Raw genomic sequence first — 23,297 nt, forward strand, 5'->3', positions numbered from 1 at the left:
GCCCTGAATTCAAACCACATGCAGCAGAGCCAGGGAAGCTGCTCCTGCTGACTGCAGGTCTGAATGTGGCCCATGGTGCATGAATTTCTAATAAATTACCTGATAGAACTTTTTTTTAATTGTATCCTTTGGTATATATGGTTGTGACTACTTTCTTCCACTATTTGATCTGAGGAAGTGGGTCTGGCCCACGAAAGCTCATCATCTAATAAACCATCTTGTTAGTCTTTAAAGTGCTACATTGTCCTGCATTTTGCTTCAATAAGTTACCTAACACTGTAAATACAAAAACACAGGGGAAGCGTAGTTTCTCAACTTTCTCATCCACTCATCCTACTTTATATTTAGTAAGTAAACAGAAGTGAAGTCTGTGCCCATCTAGCCAAGAGAAACAGTGTGATCTCTTTAAATCCAATGCCCATGTTTTAATACGCACATTTTCTGGCTTTATTACTTCAGGTGCTAATTGTTTGTTATCACCTTCAATAAGCTTCATTTCTATAGGACGGCCCATGCTGGCTTGTTCACTATGATTTGCATAGAAAGATCATACATGAGATATTTTCATTTCACAGGAAGGTAGCTAACAGATTTCTAGATCTTTTTTTGCTCCCAAACTTCAATCCTGACAGCTTTAAAGGGCCAGATTCACCATTACCCAGCACCTTGCTGAGTCATTTGCACCCTATTCAAATTTTACATCCATTCTACAGTCATGTAGAATTTTACATCCATTTTACATCCATTCTACAGCCACGCACCAAAATGGATCGGGCCGGCCCTGAATGTGTGAACGTCCCAATCCAACTCTGCTATCTGGTACCAGCCACTTTTACACTGTTTCTAATTTTTGCCTTTCCAGTATGCACTAGAGCAGTGGTCCCCAACCTTTTCAGGTTGTCGGGCGCCAGGGGGCGTGGCCGTTCGCCCGCCGGGCGCCAGGGGGCGGGGACACTTGCCTGCCCGGGGGCGGCCCCCCCAGCCGCATGCCCGGGGCCGGGGCCCCCCCCATAGCCACGCGCCCGGGGCCGGCGCTCCCCCCGTAAGTGCTGCGCGCCCGGGGGCGGGGCCAAGGCTGGGGCCGGCGCCGGGGCACGGGCGGGGCCAAGGCCAGGGCCGGCGCTGGGGCCAGGGCACGCGCGGCGCCCCCGGGGGCGGGGCCAAGGCCAGGGCCGGCGCTGGGGCCAGGGCACGCGCGGCGCACCTGGGGCCGGGACCGGCCATGCGCCCGGGGCTGGCACCTGCCGCACGCCCAGGGGCAGGGCCAGCCCAGATTGCTCCGCGGGCGCATGTAAAGAGCCCGGCGGGCGCCATGGCGCCCGCGGGCACCGGGTTGGGGACCACGGCACTAGAGCATGGCTACTCAACTTTGGAAGCCCCAGGGGCCACAATGATACTCACAGCTCATGCTGAGGGCTGTGACTTAAGTGTGGTTGCCTATACATGCAAATATATGCAAATAGCTTTTTTCACACTGACAGGCATGAATACAAAGATTAAGGCAAGACTACACAACACACAGGCCCCATTTAAGTCAGTTCTGCTGATATTAATAAAATGCAATATTTACCCGATTTCCACCCATATGACAGCACTTTTAATGAGCAATGACAGTCCAGGAATTTAACTACTAAAACACATATCCACAGAAGACCATTATATTAACTACTTTTTTGTTTTGGCTCCCACCACAGGTCGTACGTTACGCCCCTGTGTAAACCCAAACCATACCACGGGCCTCAAACAAATGAGTGGCAGGCCACATGTTGAGTAGCCCTGCACTAGAAGGCCAGGATTGCATTTGCTGTGTATTTTTCCTCCACTGCAAAGCAGCATATGTCTGTGGCCCTGTGTATAGGTAAGGTACACAAGGGGAAACTGACTTCTGTCTCCTTAATTCCAAACTCCTGTTTGTGGAGAGGCCTGGCAGAGAAAATTCACTTTAATCATGTCTCATTTAACTTGGACATTTATTATTAATCAGAATGATTATTTGATGAGTTCCTCTTCTGTGAAACCTGGGGCACGTCACCGTCTCCTGTTCCCTTAAGAGTTTACAGCCTATGGGCCAGATCCTGAATGTTCTTATGCCCAGGAGCAGCCTCACTGACTTCAATGGGAGAACTTGCAGAAGCAAAGTTCCTGAAGGGATTAAGCATCTGCAGGAGGATCATACTGTGTATGAAGTGAGCCGGCGAGGGAGCACACAAAGGATGCCAGCCCGGGGTATGATGAGGTCTGGATCCTGCACATCATAGGAAGCATGGGGGTGGAAGAATTAGACATCGTGTTTATTTCCAAGCTTGTTCTCCCAGCTGTGACTCTGCGGGGACGGAGGGAGGCCTGGCAGGGGAGGGGCCGAAGCTGGCTGCGGGCTGGAGCCCTCGGGACACGGGGAAGCGCAAGAAGCACGAAACCAGGGACCTGCCCGCCCCGCGCGTCAGAGCGCGCCCGCCAAGCCCAGGCGCGGGGCTGATCGCGCTCGGCCCGGCCCGGCGGGAGGCGCCTGCAGGGAGGCCCCGGCTCGGCCCCAGCAGCCCCGCGCGGGCGGGCCCCGGTGACGCGGGAACTCCCCAGCCCGCGCGGCCTGGGCCTGGGCCTGCCCGTGGCGGCTCCGCAGCGGCGGGGCGGGGCCGGGAGCGCCGGGCAGGAGGCCACTCCCCGGCCGGACGCAGCACGCGGCGGCGGGAGCGCGGCCCGGTGAGCGGAGCTTCGGGCGGGGCCGGGCCGGGCTCTGCTGTCCTGCGCCCCCCCCGCCCCATCGCACCCCCTCCCTCCGCGCCCCAAAGCCCCCCCGCCCCATCGCACCCCCCCGGCGCCCCATCGCGCCCCAAAGCCCCCCCAGCGCCACAAAGCGCCTCCCGCCCCATCGCACCCCCTCCCCCCGGCGCCCCAAAGCCCCCCGGCGCCCCATCGCACCTCCTCCCTCCGCGCCCCAAAGCCCCCCCCCGCCCCATCGCACCCCCCCGGCGCCCCATCGCGCCCCAAAGCACCCCCCCGCCCCATCGCAACCCCTCCCCCCCGGCGCCCCAAAGCAAATCCCTGCCACATCGCGCCCCAAAGCCCCCCCCCCGGCGCCCCAAAGCACCCCCCCGCCCCATCGCAACCCCTCCCCCCCGGCGCCCCAAAGCACCCCCCCGCCCCATCGCAACCCCTCCCCCCCGGCACCCCAAAGCACCCCCCCGCCCCATCGCACCCCCCTACTCGCCTCCCGCCCCATCACACCCCCTCCCCCTGGCGCCCCAAAGCACCCCCTACCCCCGGCGCCCCAAAGCACCCCCCTACTCGCCTCCCGTCCCGTCTCCCAGCCCCCCAAATCCACCCCTCCCCTTCCCTCCCCTTCCCTCCCCTGCTCTCCACCCCCTCCCCCTACACCCCTCTACGCCTCTCCTCTTCTCCCTCCCCCCCACCTCCTGCCCTCCCCACCCATCGCTCCCCACCCCCTTCTCCTACACCCCTCTACGCCTCTCCTCTTCTCCCCCCGCCGCCTGCCCTCCCCACCCATCGCTCACCCCCCTCCCCTGCTGCTTCCATTGCCCCGCTTTCCTTCCCCAGCCTCCCTCTCCCCTAACCTTTGCTGTTCCCTGCCCAGTTCTTCCCCTTCCTCCTGCTCCACTTCTCCCATCACCTCTCTATCCCTCTCCCCCATAGAGCCACATCATGGTCCAGCTAAGTGGCCCGGGCATGGCGGCTCCTGGGTTCTGTTCCCAGCTGTACCTCCTGTGCCCACATTTCCAAATGTTCATTATCCTCCATATTTGAGTTCCTAGTTAAATGGCCCGGTAGCCAGAGGAGCTGAGTACCAAGCATGGCTTCCCACTGAGATCCATGAGAATGGCAGGAGCTTAGCGCCTCTGAAGTCTGCTCACCTTTATATAAGTGCCTGACAGTATTGGCTTTAACCTTAGTCTCTCCCCCTTTCCTGTGATGTGGGAATGCTATTTACTCACCCCCTTGGACCAGTTGGAAGGATTCATATTTGCACACTATTTCGTCAGAGTGAAGCGTTACGTACTGTAATGCTGGTGACAATTCATCATATGGGTCCTGAGCAACCCCGGCCACGGGGCAGCCAGAAGGCCACGTGGCAGGACCTCACAGTCATGGTGGAGCTGTGTGGCAAGATCTAGGTTAAAATAGTGACCCGGATAAGTGCTGGGCTGGAAGATGGGGGAAGGCTGGTCTTGGTAGGTTGGGAATGGTTCCTTGGTTCTGCAACAAAGTAGTTACTTAGAATCCCTGCCTTCTCCTATGCACGTTGCCAGCTCCTCTCTTCCATCTGCTGCACCCTCACCATCTGTAAGCTGGGCTGTCCTTCACTCTGTCTGTCCACCCACACCGCCGCCTTGAAACCCATCCTGTAATCCTTTGAGCAGGGTTGTCAGACTCCGTGTTCTTTCCCCTCTTTGGCACGCGGTCTTCTCTCTTCTTTGGTTCCCGAAGGTCTGGGGGGCCGTCCCAAGCTGCTCAGCCAGGAGGAAATTGACTCGGCCTAACATTCCATTCCGTTTGCTTTTTCTCTCCCAGACAGTAAAAATGGAGGAGTTGAACCAGGCTCTGGCTTCCAGCTTCGCAGTATCTCCGGACCTGAACAGCATAGCAGCCCCACACCCCCGACTGGCCCAGTACAAGTCCAAGTACAGTTCCTTGGAGCAGGCAGAGAGGAGACGCAAGCTCCTCGAACTTCAGAAATCGTAAGGGTCCCTTAACTGCTGGTGTTTGTTTCTGGGCTGGAGATCCTTTTAGAGCAACACAAACGTTGACTGTCTGCCCCGATCTTTGGGGCTGGGTGTACAGAGCGTTCCAAAAAAAGTATAACAAAAATTAAGTAAAGTGGGGATTTCTTTTCCTGCATCTGACTTCTCTTTTTTTTGTTTTGCGTGATGTAAGAACGGGGAATGGGACGATTTACAATGCAGCTGTTCCTACTAACGTCCGTGACGTTAGCATGGAACCAACGCATACCGGGATGATGTATTGCGGGGACGCCCTGTATTGTAAATGGTGTTTTGATGTGTGGCATCTACTCCCTGCAAGGCCGTGCGAGTGTGGAAGGCTGACCTTGGTGTGCCTCCAGCACCTACCGAGGGGTTGGCACATTTGAAAGTTGGCACTAGTGCTGCCATGTGTAGCTGCTGGGTTAACTAGTAAGCATATATGAGGGTTACTGGTACGCTTAATGATTAACCAGTTAGCCAATCCTTGTCATTTAACTCTGACAGTGACTGTGGCAAGGCCAGGCAGCAGGCTCTAGGTTAAAACAGTTAACTGGTTAAGTGCTATTGTTTAACTGGTTAACCTTTTAACATCCCAACTGCTGGGTTGAGAGATGGGGGTAGGCCAGTGCTAGTGGTCAGGAATGGTCCCTTGGTTCTGCTATGACAGAGGTAGGCAGTAATTTTTGATTGGGGGGAGCCATTTCTAGAATTGAGTGTGGTCAAGGACCACTCTCTTCTATAATATTAATGGAGGAGGTGCAGGGTCTGGTATGTAGGTTAGATTGGGGAGCAAGAAGGAATGTAGGGTCTGGGAGGGAGTTTGGCTAAAGGAGGGGGGTGTGACCTGGGGTGGGGAATTAGGGTGCAGGAGGGGGTGCAGAGTCTGGGAGGGGGTATGGAGCTGGGATGCAAAGGGTTTGGGTTGTGACTTGGGGCAGGGAGTTGGGATGTGGAAGGAGATGGGGTACCAGTGGCAGGCTCTGGCCAGGAGGTGCTTACCTTAGGCGACTCCTGGACAGCAGCCCAGTGGGACCCTCAGGCAGGCTTCCTGCCTGCTGCACCCCCTCATACTGTGGGAAACGGCCAGCTGTGGGGGCCATGTGCATCTCTATGCGCTGTTTGTGCTGCAGGCATGGCCCAGGCTGGTTTCTTATGCAGGTGGCCCTTGCTGCCGGCTGCCTTGAGTGGTGTGTAGGGCTGCAGCAGACAGCCTGCCCAAAGCTTCCACTGGACTACGAGACAGTGGCAGGCCTGATCCAGCCTGCAGGCTGTGCTATGAGAATGTATCAGTACCACGGAAGTAGAGGAGTAACTCCACACAGCATGTCTCAATGGCACTTTGCATGGTGGGGGAGTTGCGAATATACATGGGAATCAGAGCATGTGGAGGAGACTGGGACTTCCCTGTGCCTCCTGGAACAGGCTCGGTGGTGCAGCTTGGGTTTCTTATAGCTGTGTCTTTCCAGAATAAGAATATAAGAATGCGCTGTGACAGGCGTGCGATTACAGCATGTTCTACTCGTGGGTAGGTTAAAGAAGAGGCCAAGTGCCTTTAGGATTGAGCTGGGAGGGTGGGGGGAGACAGATGCCGGAGTGCTACAACCCACAGTCTGTTGTTAAAGTTAGAAAACAGTTGTTGTTCTGGTATTCTAGCTAGCGAGTCCCGGCTCATGTGCAGATGGGTTTCAAAGGGCACAGCTGGGAATCCTCATTGTACCATTCGCTCAACAAGCGCATGTATTCAGCGCCTTCCTCCCTGGACGCAGGCGCAGCATTCCAGGGTGCGTGGGAGGGCGGAAATGGCCGTGTCTCCTTTCACAGAAAGGAATGTGCGTCTCTGGTGTCTCCTCCAGTAAGCGATTGGACTATGTGAACCATGTCAGGAGACTGGCAGAGGATGACTGGACGGGAGCTGAGGCTGAGGAGGGGGAAGATGCGGGCAATGAGGATATGGATGTTGACCTGGTCAAGAAGTTGCCAAAGCGCTATGCCAACCAGGTGAGCAGGGATACGTAGCACAAGGAGATGATGGGCCTGCTACTGGAAATGGAGGCGTGCATGTGTCCGGGGGTGGGGAGGAGGTCCACCCAAGGGTGCAGCAGTGAAGGATGAGTGACTGTGAGCTGCATACCGGGGTGAACACTTCGTACCTGTGCTTATAGTTGACTGAGCAAATGCTTTGCATACAGGGCAAAATTACGGGGGAGAGGGAGGTGGGCGTGAGTGAATGAAAACTGCAAGGAGTATATGGTGTGGGTGGATGCCCAATCCATTGATGAAATCATGGTAGGGATAGTACGTAAGGGAGAGTGAAAGTGTTTCCCAAAGTAGCAACACCTTTCCTTGCCCTGTGGAATAAACCGTTCTAAATGTTCTGATTCACGCCCACCGCTTTCAGTTTAACTGACTTACGCCCACGGTGAGACCTTCTCTCATTCCCGGATAGTCTTTGAGGCTGTTCCGGGCTACTCAGAAGAGGTCTGATAACCACATACGTGCCCATTCATAAAGATGGAGCTGTGAACAATAAGTCACCGATGCACATCGAGGCCTAGTTGGAGAAAGCAGGGCCATTATTTGTATTTCTTGACTAGTAAGTATTTGCTCACTTCCCAAGTGTCATTATTAACACTGTTGCTATGTAACCCTACAGCTGATGCTGTCCGAGTGGTTAATTGACGTCCCCCCAGATCTGGAGCAAGAATGGATCCTGGTGGTGTCCCCCATAGGAAAAAGGGCACTGATTGTGGCAGCCAGGGTAAGAGATCATGGTGTCTGTCAGCCACACAAAGCACAGCAGTGGAACTCTGTGTACTGGTACATATGCATCTGTCCATCCTAAAAACATCCGCTATTAGTCCATGAATTCTGGTTGCCATCTTCCTGCCAATGCTGCAGGCAGCCCAATCCTGCTCCCAAGGGAGGTTTGCTACTGATGTCAATTGGAGGAATGTCTAAAATCAGCTATGCAGGGAGGCCTAATCAACACAGTGGTCCCAGATGCTGTTAAAATACCGCCCCCTCTTGGAAGCTTCGTGGGATGGGTCTGTGATTCTAACTGGATCAGTATTCGGTACATGCAGACCTGTCGCTTGCAGTGCAATAGCAGTGGAGGCAATTTGGACTTTCTCCATTTCCCTGCAGGGCTCCACTGCAGCTTACACCAAGAGTGGATTTTGTGTCAACAGATTCCCCTCCCTGTTGCCAGGGGGAAACAGGCGCACCTCGGCAACTGGGAAAGGTAATGATCTGAAGAGGCCTTCAGAATGGGTACGAGTACCCTGGCCTGCTTCTCAGTATGCATTTAGTCCTGGGCCGCCCCTGCAGGACCAGACTTTCCTGGTGGCTAGAGGGTAATCCCGCCACTGTGTCTACTTGTTTACATCATGATGGGAGATGTTAGGGGAATATTTTTTTCACAACTGTGAGATCGTTTTCCCTGGGAGAAGAGTGATGTCGGTTGAACTCAGGCTCACAACCTCCATATCCTTTTCCCACATAAAAGCCAGCGCGCTCTCTGTGCTAACTACGGGTCCCTGTGCACTAATAGCCTGTCTAGAATTCCCATGGGTAACGTGTGCGTGGCTGTAACGTGCCCTTCGTAATACTACACAAAGCTGCATTGATTCTGTTATTTAAGAGGGGTTGTGAATGCATAGAGAACTTCTCCAGTGAATCCACAGCTTCCCCTTCACGGTTCAATTCCTCTGCCTAGCAGGCTGCCCTTGATGTCCCCCGACTCCAGTCAGCAGAATGGTGTCTTTTTCCTGTGCCCCTCCAATGCAGCAGTTTCCAACACTGGATTGGGAGCGAGGATTGCTCTGCATGCTGTGGTGTTGAGCAGAGTTTTTCCAGCCCAAGCTGTAGTAAAAGTCCTGATTGTGTCAGAGCTGTAGCATGTAGTCCTGTGTCGGTAGCGCTCCGTGCATGGATCACCTGTGTTTGTATATACAGATTACACAATCTTGGACTGTATCTACAGTGAAGTGAACCAGACGTATTACATCCTTGATGTGATGTGTTGGAGGGGACATCCTGTTTATGACTGCCAGGTACTGGTCCTTTCCTCACCCCGGCCAGTGCATTCGACACCCCCCTTCTTACTGTTGTGTCACTTGTTCTCTGAACCATGTCAGATATTGGGGATTCAGGGAGTCTGCCGGAGGTGGATGCTTTCAGACACCGTAGTAGACTCCCTAGTGTTTGGGATGGATGGTCGCTACCCTGTGCATCTTCTCTCTTCTCCAGACAGATTTCCGATTCTACTGGCTTCACTCTAAGATCCAAGAAGAGGAAGGGCTGGCAGAGAAAAGCAGAATTAATCCAGTAAGTCTTTTGTATCCAGGGCATAAGGGGAGAGTGGATTTAACTCTCCCATCGGAATGGGCTGTGTGTTGGCACGTTGGTTGGTTTGATCCTCCATGTGTCACCTTTTGGTCACTGAAATGTTCTCCTAATGAAATGCGATCCCACGTTCAGGATGTAAACCAAACATTTAAAAAACAATGACCCTGCACTTTCCACCCTAAGTGCTTGAGGAGATCCGGGCCGCAAGGTATTAACTGCCTGCAGCGCCACTTTTAGCCTCCCTGACTGAAATGCAGCTGTAAAGGAAAACCAGCCAGGTTTCCCCAGAGACTGCATTAGTGTGCGTTTGCTTTCCGATAGGAATCCTCTTTTGATGTTAGGGAAGAGCCTCACCTGCTCTCAGCAGCTTGTCTGAGGGGACGAGTTTGAGCTGGGCTTGAATGCTGGAAGTTAAAGGGACTAAGGCTGGGCCAAGGCCCATTTCTGGGCAGGACCAAATTCCCTCAGCGTCCGCTGATGCCGAGGAGAGGTGATGACAGAATGTCGGAGGTTCATGCTCCCTGAGCTGTTATTTTGAACAGTTGTTTCTGGATCTTGAAATCCAGGGGGCTACTCAGGGGCTTAAAGTTAGGCATGTGCTTAAGCACCTTGCAGAAGGAAGCTCTCTTCCCTGTTCTGTGAAAGCGGTCACTGCTGCACATGGTCTCAAAGGGGTTAAAGCCTAAGGCCAGGTCTCTGTTGAGCAAATCGGCATAGGGAGTTTGTTCCTACACACTTGCTAGGGGGTGTAGTGTTCAACCGCCCGTGAGTCATTCACTGCATTGGGGTGTCTCTGTGACAAGTATTGTATACATACAGTAAGATGGGGCTACAACTATTTGAGAGAGATCCTGGAGTCATTGTGGATAGTTCTCTGAAAACATCCACACAGTGTGCAGCAGCAGTCAAAAAAGCAAACAGAATATTAGGAACCATTAAAAAAAGGGATAGAGAATAAGAGAGAGAACATCTTATTGCCTCTATATAAAACCATGATACGCCCACATCTTGAATACAGCATACAGATGTGGTCTCATCTCACAGAAGATGTCTTGGCATTGGAAAAGGTCAACAAAATGGTTAGGGGTTTGGAACAGAGAGACTAAAAAGACTTGGACTTTTCATCTTAGAAAAGAGGACGCTAAGGGGGGGAGGTATGACAGAAGTCTATAAAATCATGATGGGTGTGGAAAAAGTGAATAAGGAAAAGTTGTTTACTTAGTCCCAGAATATAAGAACTAGGGGTCACCAAATTAAATTCATAGGCAGCAGGTTTAAAACAAACAAAAGGAAGTTTTTCTTCACTCAGCACACAGTCAACCTGTGGAACTCCTTGTCAGAGGATGTTGTGAAGACTAGGACTTTAACAGGGCTCAAAAGAGAGCTAGATTGATTCATGGAGGTTAGGTCCATCAATGGCTATTAGCCAGGATGGGTAAGAATGGTGTCCCTAAGCTCTGCTTGTCTAGAAATGGATGACGGGAGAGGGATCACGTGATGATTACCGGTTGTGTTCCCTCCCTCTGGGGCATCTGATATTGGCTACTGTCGGCAGACAGGACACTGGGCTAGATGGACCTTTGGTCTGATCCAGTCTGGCTGTGATGTACCCAGTAGTAAGGCTTGGTAGGATTGGACTTTGTAGGATTGTGAGCTCTTCAGAGCCAGGCCACTGGTTTATATGGTGCCATGCTCCCCTGTGGGGCTATGAAACCGGTAAGTTAACCAGATGGATTTGCTTGTGCATCAGTGCTGTGTACAGGGAGCGATTTGGGCCTCAACTTGCTGCGGGCATAAACGGGCGCGTCTCCATTGATTTCAGTGGATGCCCATCTTATGTCAGCGATGAATTTGTTCCTTGGCATTCAGCAGATGCCAACTCTGCTCGTGCTGAAATGGGAGCACTATATAGCATTCAAAATGGGGACACTCGGCATCTGTCATTGACCTAACCTTCAGATAATCAGCATCTCTCAACGGTTCGGTCCTGTAGCTGCACTTCCAGCACTCGGTACAGTTAGGTGGCCAGTGGGGGGGGCGCGTACTAAGTGCTTGAATTCTCTCTTTCAGTTTAAATTTGTGGGCCTGCAGAGTTTCCCCTGCACCCCAGAGAGCCTATGCAAGGTGCTGGCCATGGACTTCCCCTTTGAGGTAAGAGGGCTGTCTGCCTTCAGTGGACGGACAGGGAACTCGGGACCATGCTGGGACTCAGTGACAACAGAGCTGTGTGTTGTGCTGATGCATAATAGAGGCCATAGAGGAGCCTGCATTTGGGGTAGCATGTCTGATTTGACTTGGATATTGTGGCTTCTGGAGACATGCTAGAAGCCAGCTCAGCTGCAGCCTGGGAGTGAAGGGGGGCGAGTCTTGTGGTCATCAGAATATTTAGACTCAGGAGACTGCAGTCATTTCTGACCTCTGCCACAGAGACTGTGTTGCCCTTGGTCAAGTCATTTTATCCCTATCTGTTCTCCAGCTGTAATCAGGGATAACAATACTTCCCTGTCTTGCGTGGTGAGAACAAATTCGCCTGTCAGTTGTATAGATCCTACAATGATGGAGCCGACATATGAACCCAGGCAGAAAGGGAGACTGCCGTTCTTCTCAAATACCCCTAGCCAAATGTCTAGTGAATCTCAGCTGCATCTCTTGGGCTCTCTAGGCCCCTGTAAGCAGATACAGCAATGGCAGCCTGAATCATCCTGGCAAACCAATGCTAGGTTTGCTGGTCACTGCTGACTTTCTGCTGCCTTCCTGTTAAGGCAAAGAGAGTGGTCAGATTTGGTCATCAAGTCTGAGCCCTCTGGGCGGCAGTGCTGGGGCTTGCTCTGGAGTCACACTGCACACGCAGCAGAATGCACAGAACATCAATAAAGTGTTTGATTCTTCAGTCAATAGGCTCACATGACTGCTGAAATTATCTGGCAGCCTCTGTGACCTTTTGGCCAGAAAGTTTCATGCTTCCTCTAGACAACTCCCCCCGGACAGGAGCTGGTTAGCGTCACTGCTCTGAAGGAGGAGTAGAAAGTGCCAGGAAGATACTGACATTCTGAGAGGGAAATTGAGTCAATCAAATTCTCCAGTGTACCCGTCACAGTTTGATCCCAGGTTTCCAGCCACGAAAGGCTAGTACATCAGCATGCTGGGTCATTGAGCTCACGGCTGTCTAATCGATCTCTGACTGTACGAGTTCTTTCTAATCCAGTATTGACACAGAAGTAGGTTACCAAGCGTTCACTAACACAGTCTCTCAAATTTCACTGCACCACAACCCCCTTCTGACAACAAAAATTACAGCACAGCCCTAGGAGAGGGGAGCCGAAGCTTGAACTCTTCTGTCCTGGGATGGGGGAGAGGCTTGTAAAGTGAGCCTCGCCACCCAGGGCTTCGGCCCTAGTGCCCAGCTAATCGCCAGCCCTGGTGACCCCATTTATACGGGGTAGCAACCTGCTTTGGGGTCCCACTCCTGACCCACCCTGTTGAGAACCGCTGCACTAAAGAAAATGGAATGAACAGTTATGTCTCTGCTCATCTGAGGAAGTGGGTTTTGCCCACAAAGCTCGTTATACAGGCAGTCCTCGGGTTACGTACAAGATAGGGACTGTAGGTTTGTTCTTAAGTTGAATCTGTATGTAAGTCGGAACTGGCGTCAGCCGCTGCTGAATCTGATCATTTTCAACAGCGGCTGAATCTGGACGCCAGTTCTGACTTACATACAGATTCAACTTAAGAACCCCAGGCATCCCCAAGTCAGCTGCTGCTGAAACTGATCAGCGGCTGATTCCAGGAAGCCCGGGGCAGGGGCTTCCTGTAGTCAGCCACTGGTCAGTTTCAGCAGTGGCTGAATCAGGACGCCTGGGGCAGAGCAGCTGGGGTGCTGCCGGGTTGGTCCAGTAGCGCCCAGATGACCAGCCAGTCTGCAGACCAGGGGGACGGGGAGCAAAGCAGAGCAAAGCCGCGGAGCACGCGGGCAGCGGACAGCCCAGACACGTCTGGGCTGTCCTCTGCCCGCGTGTTCCGCCGCTTTGCTTCCTCTCCCTGGTCTGCTGGAGACCAGGGAGAGGGAGGGCCCCGTTCGTAACTGCGGATCCGACTTAAGTCGGATCCGCGTAACTCGGGGACTGCCTGTACTATATATATATTTTCAATAGTCTCTAAGGTGCCCCAGGACTACTTATTGTGTTTAAAGTTACAGGCTAACACAGTGACCCCGCTGAGACTCTGTCATGTTAAATTTGCCACCAGAGGGAGCCCTGTAATGTGACCATCATAGCACAAAAAGAACTAACACTTGCATAAGGGCTTTATGGACTGCAGCCTATGAAAACTCAAAGAATTTGCTAGGTTTGGCTGCTTCACGAAGGCAAAGGTGTATTTTCCCCATTCGTTTATTATGGAGGAACATATAACACTCATGCCTATTCAAATGATTTCTTGCAGATGATGGCAGTGAGCTTAGTCTAAGTTTCTCACTCCAAATTTATGGCCTGATCCAAAGCGCTAAAGTCAGCAGGAGTGTTTGGATCAGTCCGTGGGCTCGTTAGTAAAAGTGAGTATTGCGTCTGTTCTTCAGGGAGGTCGAGCCTGCACAGATCTGATGGAAGTAATTGAAAGTCCAATTGATATCCATTGGCGCTGCAGGTGCTCGGTGTTTTGGAAAATCACAGTCGTCTCCTCCCCCCCCATGTTTAGGTGTCGAACGTCTGGATCTCACTTGAGATGTTCAAGTCAGCAAACGTTGGCCACAAAAAATAAAATCCCTCTCTACCAATTTCCTGTCAAGTTAACTCTTGTTCTGAATTGGCTGGCGTCAGGACAATGATTCAGTGTAAAGAGACAGACCACAAATTGCATTCGCTGGAATGGAAATAGAAGCTGAAATAATTTACAGAAAATACTTTTGAGAGGATACGACCTGTCTCAATCTATTTCTTGCCCCCAGCTTATTGCATCTCTCCCTAGGTGCTGCTACCTTGAAATTAAAGGACTGGAATTGAAAGCGCTTTCCTTGGTCCTACCTAGCAGAGCCCTAATGTTACTTAGACTTCCTCCTGCATTGGGTGGCTAGTATTCTTCTTACTAACCACATCAGTGTGTCACCTGGAACGTGCTGCGTGTATCTGTATGGTCATCCTTAGTCCTGCCTCACTTCCCCCCCATATGTGGGTTTGCATTCGGAATATTTTGCAATCTTGCCTAGGCAGAATATCAATCTCATTCCTTTGGTTCATGTTCCAGTAACACAGAAGGCCCCTGTCCATGGGATTTTTCTTCCAGAGCCCCACAGTGATCAATAACCAAGTAATCCCCTCTCCTCTCCATTTAGTGTGCAGTCAGCCTCTTTGCTCTCACACAAATTGCCTTCTAGAACTGTTGGCTTTGCTAACTGGAGCCCCCTTCTAACGTTAGGAAATCCCAAGGTAAGATCTAATCTGACCAAGTGCACCTAGGGGAATGAGTGGAAGGGGTAATCGAAAACCCTTAGCATGCAGAGTAAATGTAAACGGAAAGGAGGCTAATAGGGAACGTCAGCCACTTCAGTGCTTGAATTGCAGTGGTAGCAAAAGTGTAAGGGCCAGATCCTTCAAGTACTAAGGGCCCTTACCATTGATTTGTGTGGTAGATCAGGACACTCATTAAGAATTTACTGAGTAGGAGAAGCTGAAGGCGCAGCAGAAGGATCAGGGCTGCTTGGCATCCCTGCCTCTGACTAATCACTTCCCAAATGTCCTATTCTTTACCAAAATAGCCTGGGAGATCTTTGTCCTAGATTTGATTTTAACACATAAGGAAGAACAGGTTGAGACTGTGAAAGTGAAGGCAGCTGGGGGGAAAGTGATCCTGAAATGATGGAGTTTAGGAGTCTAAGGAATGGTAGGAGGCAGAACAGCAAAATTAAAGACAATGGAATTTGAGGCAGACTTTAGCAAACTCCAGGAGTCGGTAGGGAAGAGCCCATGGGAAACAAGGTGAAGAAGAAAAACAAGTGACCACAGTTGGCAGGTTTTGAAAGAGACATTATTAAGCATGCAAGAGCAAACTTGTTCCATTGTATAGGGAGGCTCTGACGTGTGACAAGAGACCACCCTGGCATAACCTGAATGATCTAAAAATCAATGAGACTTAAAAAAGTGGAAACTAGGTCCAATTACAATGGATGAATATCTACTATTTGAGAGAGTCTGTCTGTTCAAGAACGCCTCCTAAACAGTAAAAGCTAGGGCCACCAAATTTGGTAGGCAGCTTCTGCTTATTATAACTTAAAACAAGGTCAGGGTTTGATAGTGCCAGGAAAATGGGATTGCATCTCGTAAAACCATACAGAAAAGAGACAATCACCTGGCAAGTGAAAGAGGCTAGCTGGGGGTGCCCCCAACCCCATCAGGGACTGTCCCAACCCCAAGCCTCCTGCTGCCCATGCATCCTTTAGGGAGAGCAGAGACTGGGAACAAAGCTCTTCCTCCCTCCCCTCAATTCATATGGGAACATTGCTGGCTGTTTCCCTTCATCGGGGAGCGAGGGGAAAGTGCACAGTTTGCTGCAATTCTTGCTCTGGCGGGGGAGCGCAGGGGACAGATGAGATGTGCACTTTGCTTTCGCTCTAACAGAGACAGGAAGTGGAAAAGCAAGCAACCCTTGTAGGAATGGGGGGGGGGAATGGTGGTTTGGCCTCCCCTACCAGCCCCTGCTCTGAGCCCCTCTTCACCCCCAGCCTTGACTCCTGCACTCCCCTCCAACCCTCTGTCCTGAGCCCTCCTCACCACCCATCCCTGAGACCTGCACCCCTACACTCCTTACCCTGAGCCCCTCCACAACCCACCCCCCTGCTCTGAGCCTCTCCTCATCCCCCCCCCACCCTTGAGACCTGCACCCCTACACTCCTTACCCTGAGCCCCTCCACAGCCCAGCCCCCTGCTCTGAGCCTCTCCTCATCCCCCCCACCCCTGAGACCTGCACCCCTACACTCCTTACCCTGAGCCCCTCCACAGCCCAGCCCCCTGCTCTGAGCCTCTCCTCATCCCCCCCACCCCTGAGACCTGCACCCCTACACTCCTTACCCTGAGCCCCTCTGCAGCCCAGCCCCCTGCTCTGAGCCTCTCCTCATTCCCCCCCCCCCCCCCCCCCCAACTAGGGATGTAAAATCCCATTTAATCAGTTAACTGGTTAAATATTAAACCGGCGCTGCTCTGTCTGGTCCAGGCCCACTGCAGACTAGCGTTGCTCCAGCCGGGGTGGCGCACTCCCACCCATGATGCACTGCTCTGGCTGGGCCTGCCATGGACAGGGGCTACTTTGGCCATGCTGGAGCAACTCCCTGCCCACGGCAAGCAGGGGGCTGCTCCAGCCGCACCAGTTAACCGTAATCGGTAAGCATCACACAGTAAGCATTCATATCCCTACAGCTCCCTGCCCATATCCCTACAGCCCCTCCTCCACCCCCAGCCCTGACTCCTGCAGCCCCTGCCCTGAGCCCTTGCTCACTCTCTAACCCTGACACATGCACACACCCCAAGGGGTTGCAATATGACAGTGCACGTAAGAAATTTAAGGTTTACCGAAGGATCAATTTTCCGGAGTTCAGTTTAGCGGGTACTCCTCGTGACAGGAAGTCAACGGGATGACTTCTCTTATTGACTTCCTGCTGTGGAGATGGTGCCAAGTTTGGTTTAAGGTACATTGACTCCAGCTACGTTATTGACATAGCTGGAGATGCGCAGTTTAAGCCAGTCTTCCTCCTGCAGTGTAGATCTGGCCTAAGTTACTTTCAGCCCCTGGACTGAACGATGAGCCAGATGAACCTGAAATAGGATTGCTTCTCAATAAACCTTACCAAAAAAAAAAAAAAAAAGACACATTTGGAGCAGTGCACTGTTTTGGCACAGCTAAATCAATGTTTAAGGCTTGACAACTAGGAGAAAATGTTATTGCAAACCACATTGACTATAGCCCTTTTTTTGTTAAAACTTAGTAAATGATAAGAGTTTAGAGGGATGAAGGAAAAATGCACTTGGAATTTCCATTTAAAAATTGTACTAATAAACAATTACATGGAAAAAAATTAATAATCCCTTTTAAGAAATCCAAAATAAAAATTAGCGTCATAAAAATAACACTGAATTTTTTGAAAAATAGTCATTTAAGTCATGTACATTTTCATTTTATTTAAAAAACAAAGAGTTAAGGACTTGAGGCACGCCAGTTACATCTACTAGTAAACAAATAACATAAGTATGTAGGTGCAAAGTTAGAAAGGCCAAGGCATAGAATAAGCTTCATCTAACTAGAGATATCAAGGGTAACAAGAAGACAGTCTACAAATATATTTGAAGCAAGAGGAAGGTCAAAGATAGGATAGGCCCGTTACTCAATGAAGAGGGAAAAAACAATAACAGAAAATGTTAAAATAGCAGAGGTTCAATTTTGGTTTTCACCAAGAAGGTTGGTGGTGATTGGACACCTAACATAGTGAATGCTCGTTGAAAAGGAGGGAAGTTCTGAAGCTAAAATAGGAAAAGACCAAGTTAAAAATTGCTTGGACACTTTAGATGTCTTCAAGTCACCAGGGCCTGATGAAATATATCCTAGAATACTCTAGGAGGTGACTGAGGAGATAGCTGAGTCATTAGCTATTTTCTTTGAAAAGTGATGGAATATGGGAGAGATTCTGGAAGACTGGAAAAGGGAAATAAGGACAACCCAGGGAATTGCAGACCTGACGCTTAACCTCTATACCAGGCAGGATAATGAAATAAGTAATTAAGGAATCCATTTACAAAATCTTGATGAGAAAGTGATATGTAAGTGGGTATGGATTTGTGAAGAACAAATCATGTTAAGCCACCTGATAGGACAACAAGTCTTGTGGATAAGGGAGAAGTTGTAGATGTGGAATAGCTAGACTTTAGTAAGACATTTGATACAGTCTTGCATCACCTTCTCATTAACAAACTAGGGAGCTACAGGGAGACCCTCGCAATGTGTGGAATCATTATTTACTGTTCCACATATTCACGGGTATGTCCCAGGGAGCCGACTGCCACTCCTCACTTTTGCCTCTGTATCAGAAGCAGCAGCACAGGGCAGCGACCAGCTCCTTGGGAGTGAAAAGGCAGGTGGGAGCCAGTGCCTGCCGGGAGCCGGCTTTAAGACAGCTCCTGACATACGTGAGCAGCCCGGGAGCCAGCTGCTGCCCCATGTGTAACCATGTAACCACTGAAATTTTCAGCGTTACACAATTACATGCATTTTACAAGTGCTTTGGAGGATAGGATTATCATTCAAAATGATCTGGACAAAGTGGAGAAATGGTCTGTGCAAAATCGAATGAAATTCAATAAAAGCCATTGCGAAGTGCTCCACTTAGGAGGGAACAATCAGGTTCATACATACAGAATGAGAAGTGACTGCCTAGGAAGGAGTACGGCAGAAAGGGATCTAGGGGTCCTAGTGGCCCACAAGTTAAATCACTCTGTACTGATTAGGCCTCAAGTGGACTACTGTGTCCAGTTCTGGGCACCTCATTTCAGGCAAGATGTGGACAAACTGGAGACAGTCCAGTGAAGAGGAACAAAAATGATCAAATGTCTAGAAAACATGAGCTCTGAGGGAAATTTTAAACACTTGGTTTTTTTCAATCTGGAAAAGAGAAGGCTGAGAGGGGACATAACAGCTTTCAAAGTGTCTATAAGGTTGTTTGAAGGAGGAGGGAGAAAAATAGGACCAGAAGCAACGGGCTTACATTTCAGCAAGGAAGGTTTAGGTTGGACATTAGGAAAAACTTCCTGTCGGGGGTTAAACACTGGAATAAATTGCCTAGGGAGGTTGTGAAATCTCCATTACTGGAGATATTTAAGAGCAGGTTGGACAGACATCTGTCAGGGATATCCAGATGGTGCTTGTTCCTGCTGGGAGTACAGGGGACTGAATAGGATGACCTCTCGAGGTTTCTTCCAGTTCTATAATTCCATGATTCTGAGTGCTGCTTTATTAAAAATCAACCTGCATTTCTGCAGTGTGAGAGCATAGCAACCAAATCAAAAATGTGGCTATTTGCTGAACAGCTGCTATTAGCCTAACATTTGCTCTGTTCTCCAGAGATCTGATGGAAATGACCCATTCAGCATTTAATTGTATTCATATTGAAAGGGGTGCTAATTGGACAGTATTGGAACTTTTAGGTTTCCACTTTGCTCTTCCTTGGTTTATTTCATTGTCTGAAATTAATCAAATGAATGTCCAGTTGTTTTCGCTTGAAAGTGAAAAGAGGGTAGTTAGAGCTGGGCAGTGTCAAGGTTGAATGTGTTTGCTTTCAGATCTCAAGATGTGCACCCTTACACCTGAAATATCACCGTCCCTTGATGTAAATGCTGCCCATTCTGTCTCTCTCTTCCTCTTACAGGTAGATGGGCTCCTCTTCTACCACAAACAGACCCACTATAGCCCCGGCAGCACCCCACTGGTCGGCTGGCTCCGGCCCTACATGGTATCAGACATCCTTGGGATGACTGTGCCAGCGAATCCGCTAACTACCAAACCAGACTATGCCGGGCACCAGCTCCAGCAGATCATTGAACATAAGAAGAGTAAAAAGCTGGCAGGAGAAGAGGGATGCCTGAGCACCACCAAGGAGATGGCTGAGAATGGACGTTATGAGTTGGAACACTTGTCTACCCCTTGTGTGGCAGACGCTCCCAACAGCCAAGTGGAGACAGCAAGCCAGATGCAGAACTAAACTCCTGTACTGGGACGGTTTTACTGAGGGGGTGGGAGGCCACAGTTCAACTTTCTCGTTTTCCATGGTTGCTCATGCTGGCTGGGAGGAGGGTAATGAATATTATTGGATGGCTCTGTTTCAAGTCCCTTTAAGGGAAATAGCACAGCTTTAATACAGTGTTTGAAAGGACTTTCTCTTCTGTGGAGATGCGAAGGGTTAGTCCGACCTGTGGAGGAAATCTGCTGTTGGGATTATAGCCTGGGCCAAACTGCATGGTTATTCATTTAGCATCTGATCCTGTTCCTGTTGAAATTCATGGAAAAACTCCATTCTGGGAGCAGGATCCAGGTCCCCTATACAGAGACGCCTGTTTGTACGCTGAGCACCAAATACCAGGCCGCAGACACACCTTATTAGACTGAAAGTCTGGGGCATTTCCACCTCCAATCCAGTGGTTTGCACTTAACACTCTTTCATTGAAAGCTCTGTGGTCAGTCTGATTCTAGTTTCAGGGGTTGCGCTATAACTCTAAAATCTGAAGGTTTTTTGTTTGACGCCCACATGTTACTGTTACCACCTATCTCCTTGCACCAGAACAGGCCCTTGTGTCATAAAATGCCTGTGTGCAAAAAGGACTCAGAATAATTTTATTCTCTGACCTTTTTGAGGTAGGGGAAATGCCCAAGTCAGGTTGAATTTTTTTTTCTTTAGTTGAATGTGCAGAATAAAATGTTTCATAGAAATATAAATTCTTCAGTGTTGCTTTCCAGTATATGATAATCCATACTGCATCTTTTACATTTGCATTTTAAAAATGTTTCTTTGGAACAGGCACTTTGTGGCACTAGCTGAAACTGGGAAAATACTGTGTAGGTTTGAGTTTCACAACTTTATCAATGGACCTTCGTCCTTATCTGATGTCCTCTTCCATTCCCTGCCCTTTTCTGTGTACAAACTGTCAACTGCATTGATATGTACCAGAGCAGGTTTACTCTACGAATACTACAGCTATGGCACTGGTGTGGGGGCACTTGGTACCACAACAGAAGCGTGTTTGTTGCTATGTTAAAATCTGCAGCTATGGTAAGGATTAGGTCAATGGAATTATATCATACAGGGGATGAAATTTTTCTCAGCCCTGAGCCAGATAGCTAGGTTGATCTAATTTTTAGGTTGACCAAGCCCTAGTTTTGTGATGAAAGTGAGTGTTTGCTAGGGTGATGCCACCGACCATGGATTGCTCAAACGAGGTTTTCACTGGCAATAAAAGGCCAGTATCTTAACCCACAGGTTTGATTTCTTTATTATCAACAGTTAGGCTGTGTCTACACTGGGCCACTTATTCCAGAAAAGCGGCTGCGAGCTGTCTACACTGGCTGCTTGCTTTTCCGGAAAAGCAATGATGATCTAATGTAAAATCGTTATTGTTTTTCCAGAAAAACTATGCTGCTCCCGTTCGGGCAAAAGTCCTTTTCCGGAAAAACTGTTCCGGAAAAGGGCCAGTGTAGACAGCACAGTAGTCTTTTCTGCAAAAAAGCCCAGATCACAAAAATGACGATCGGGGCTTTTTTCCGGAAAAGCGAGTCTACATTGGCCATGGACGCTTTTCCGGAAAAAGTGCTTTTCCGGAAAAGCATCCTGCCAATGTAGATGCCCTTTTCCGGAAATACTTATAATGGAAAAACTGTTCCGTTTTAAGCATTTCCGGAAAAGGGTGCCAGTGTAGACGTAGCCTTATGGTTTGGTTCCAACCAGCCCACTCAAATTAAGGGAGAGATGACATTTCATGCTATAACTACCCCTGCAGGTGATGTACCTGATTGTCCATGATGGTAGCTCTCCTTGGATGTGGAGAGAAATCTCATTCTACAGTAGGTGATGATCACCTTGATACCAGGAATGATATGTTACCGGTAGACACTAGATCTATTTATATACTCTCCTACCACCCCCATTTTTCCCAGCAAATGCTGGATTCTACACGAGGGCTATGTCTACACTGGCATGATTTTCCGGAAATGCTTAAAACAGAACAGTTTTCCGTTATAAGTATTTCCGGGAAAAGAGCGTCTACATTGGCAGGATGCTTTTCTGGAAAAGCCCTTTTTCCGGAAAAGCATCCGTGCCAATGTAGACGCACTTTTCCGGAAAAAAGCCCCGATCGTCATTTTTGCGATTGGGGCTTTTTTGCAGAAAACAGTACTGTGCTGTCTACACTGGCCCTTTTCCGGTACAGTTTTCCGGAAAAAGGACTTTTGCCCGAGTGAGAGCAGCATAGTTTTTCTGGAAAAGCAGCTGATTTCTTACAATATATTGTCAGTGCTTTTCTGGAAATTAAAGGGGCCGGTGTAGACAGCTGGCAACTTATTCCGGAAAAGCGGCTGATTTTCTGGAATAAGTGGCCCAGTGTAGACACAGCCCAAGAGTGTGGGTGTTCTCTGGGGGGTTTGATTATACAGCTGACACTGATCATGCAAGTGGGCAGCTGGAACAGTTTTATCCACTGAAAGCCCAGCCTGGAAGAGGACATTAGCTTACAGGAAGTACTGGAAGTGCTAATAAATAAGTACAATTATGACATTGTTGGCTTCACAGAAACTTGGTGGGATAATACACGTGATTGGAATGTTTGTATAGAAGGGTACAGAATGTTTGTATAGAAGCTTGCTCAAGAAGAATAGACAGGGAAAAAAGAGAGGAGGTGTTGCCTTATACATTAAAAATGAACACACTTGGAGTGAGGTGGAGGTGAGTATAGGAGACGGAAATGTTGAGAGTCTCTGGGTTAAAATAAAAGGGATTAAAAACAAAGGCGATGTCATGCTAGGAGTCTACTACAGGCCACCTACCCAGGTGGAAGAAACGGATAAGGCTTTTTTTAAACAACTAACAAAATCATCCAGAGCTCAGGATTTGGTGGAGATGGGGGACTTGAACTATCCAGATATATGTTGGGAAAATAACACTGCGGGGCACAGACTATCCAATAAGTTCTTGGACTGCATTGGAGACAACTTTTTATTTCAGAAGGTTGAAAAAGCTATCAGGGAGAAAGCTGTTCTAGATTTGATCCTAACAAATAAGGAGGAACTGGTTGAGAATTTGAAAGTGGAAGGCAGGTTGGGTGAAAGTGATCATGAACTCATAGAGTTCACAATTCTAAGGAAGGGTAGAAGGGAGAACAGCAAAATAGAGACAATGGATTTCGGGAAGGCGGATTTTGGTAAACTCAGAGAGCTGATAGGTAAGGTCCCATGGGAATCGAGACTGAGAGGAAAAACAACTGAGGAGAGTTGGCAGTTTTTCAAAGGGACATTGTTAAGGGCCCAAAAGCAAGCTATTCTGATGTGTCAGAAAGATAGAAAATATGGCAAAAGACCACCTTGGCTTAACCACAAGATCTTGAATGATCTATAAATAAAAAAGGAGTCATATAAAAATGGAAAGTAGGACAAATTACAAAGGATGAATATAGGCAAAAGCACAGGAATGAAGGGGCAAGATTAGAAAGGCAAAGG

At 49.6% G+C, this 23,297-nt stretch overlaps 1 protein-coding gene across 2 annotated transcripts; it reads left to right on the forward strand.

The window, feature by feature from the left end:
* The first annotated feature begins 2,203 nt into the window (after window positions 1–2,203).
* SNUPN (snurportin 1) lies at window positions 2,204–20,528 on the forward strand. Of its 2 annotated transcripts, none has more exons than XM_006126252.4 (9): window positions 2,204–2,226; window positions 4,528–4,694; window positions 6,572–6,716; window positions 7,372–7,476; window positions 7,863–7,959; window positions 8,673–8,770; window positions 8,967–9,044; window positions 11,136–11,216; window positions 19,465–20,528. In XM_006126252.4, the coding sequence occupies exons 2-9, from the start codon at window positions 4,537–4,539 to the stop codon at window positions 19,795–19,797; spliced, it is 1,095 nt and encodes a 364-aa protein (XP_006126314.2). In that variant the 5' UTR covers window positions 2,204–2,226; window positions 4,528–4,536; the 3' UTR covers window positions 19,798–20,528. The 2 variants fall into 2 exon arrangements, with proteins under 2 accessions (XP_006126314.2, XP_075753503.1); XM_075897388.1 differs by lacking the exon at window positions 2,204–2,226 and adding an exon at window positions 2,386–2,700.
* Window positions 20,529–23,297: the final 2,769 nt, after the last annotated feature.

This window comes from Pelodiscus sinensis, chromosome 14 (assembly GCF_049634645.1).
Source record: "Pelodiscus sinensis isolate JC-2024 chromosome 14, ASM4963464v1, whole genome shotgun sequence".
Lineage (NCBI taxonomy): Eukaryota > Metazoa > Chordata > Testudines > Trionychidae > Pelodiscus > Pelodiscus sinensis.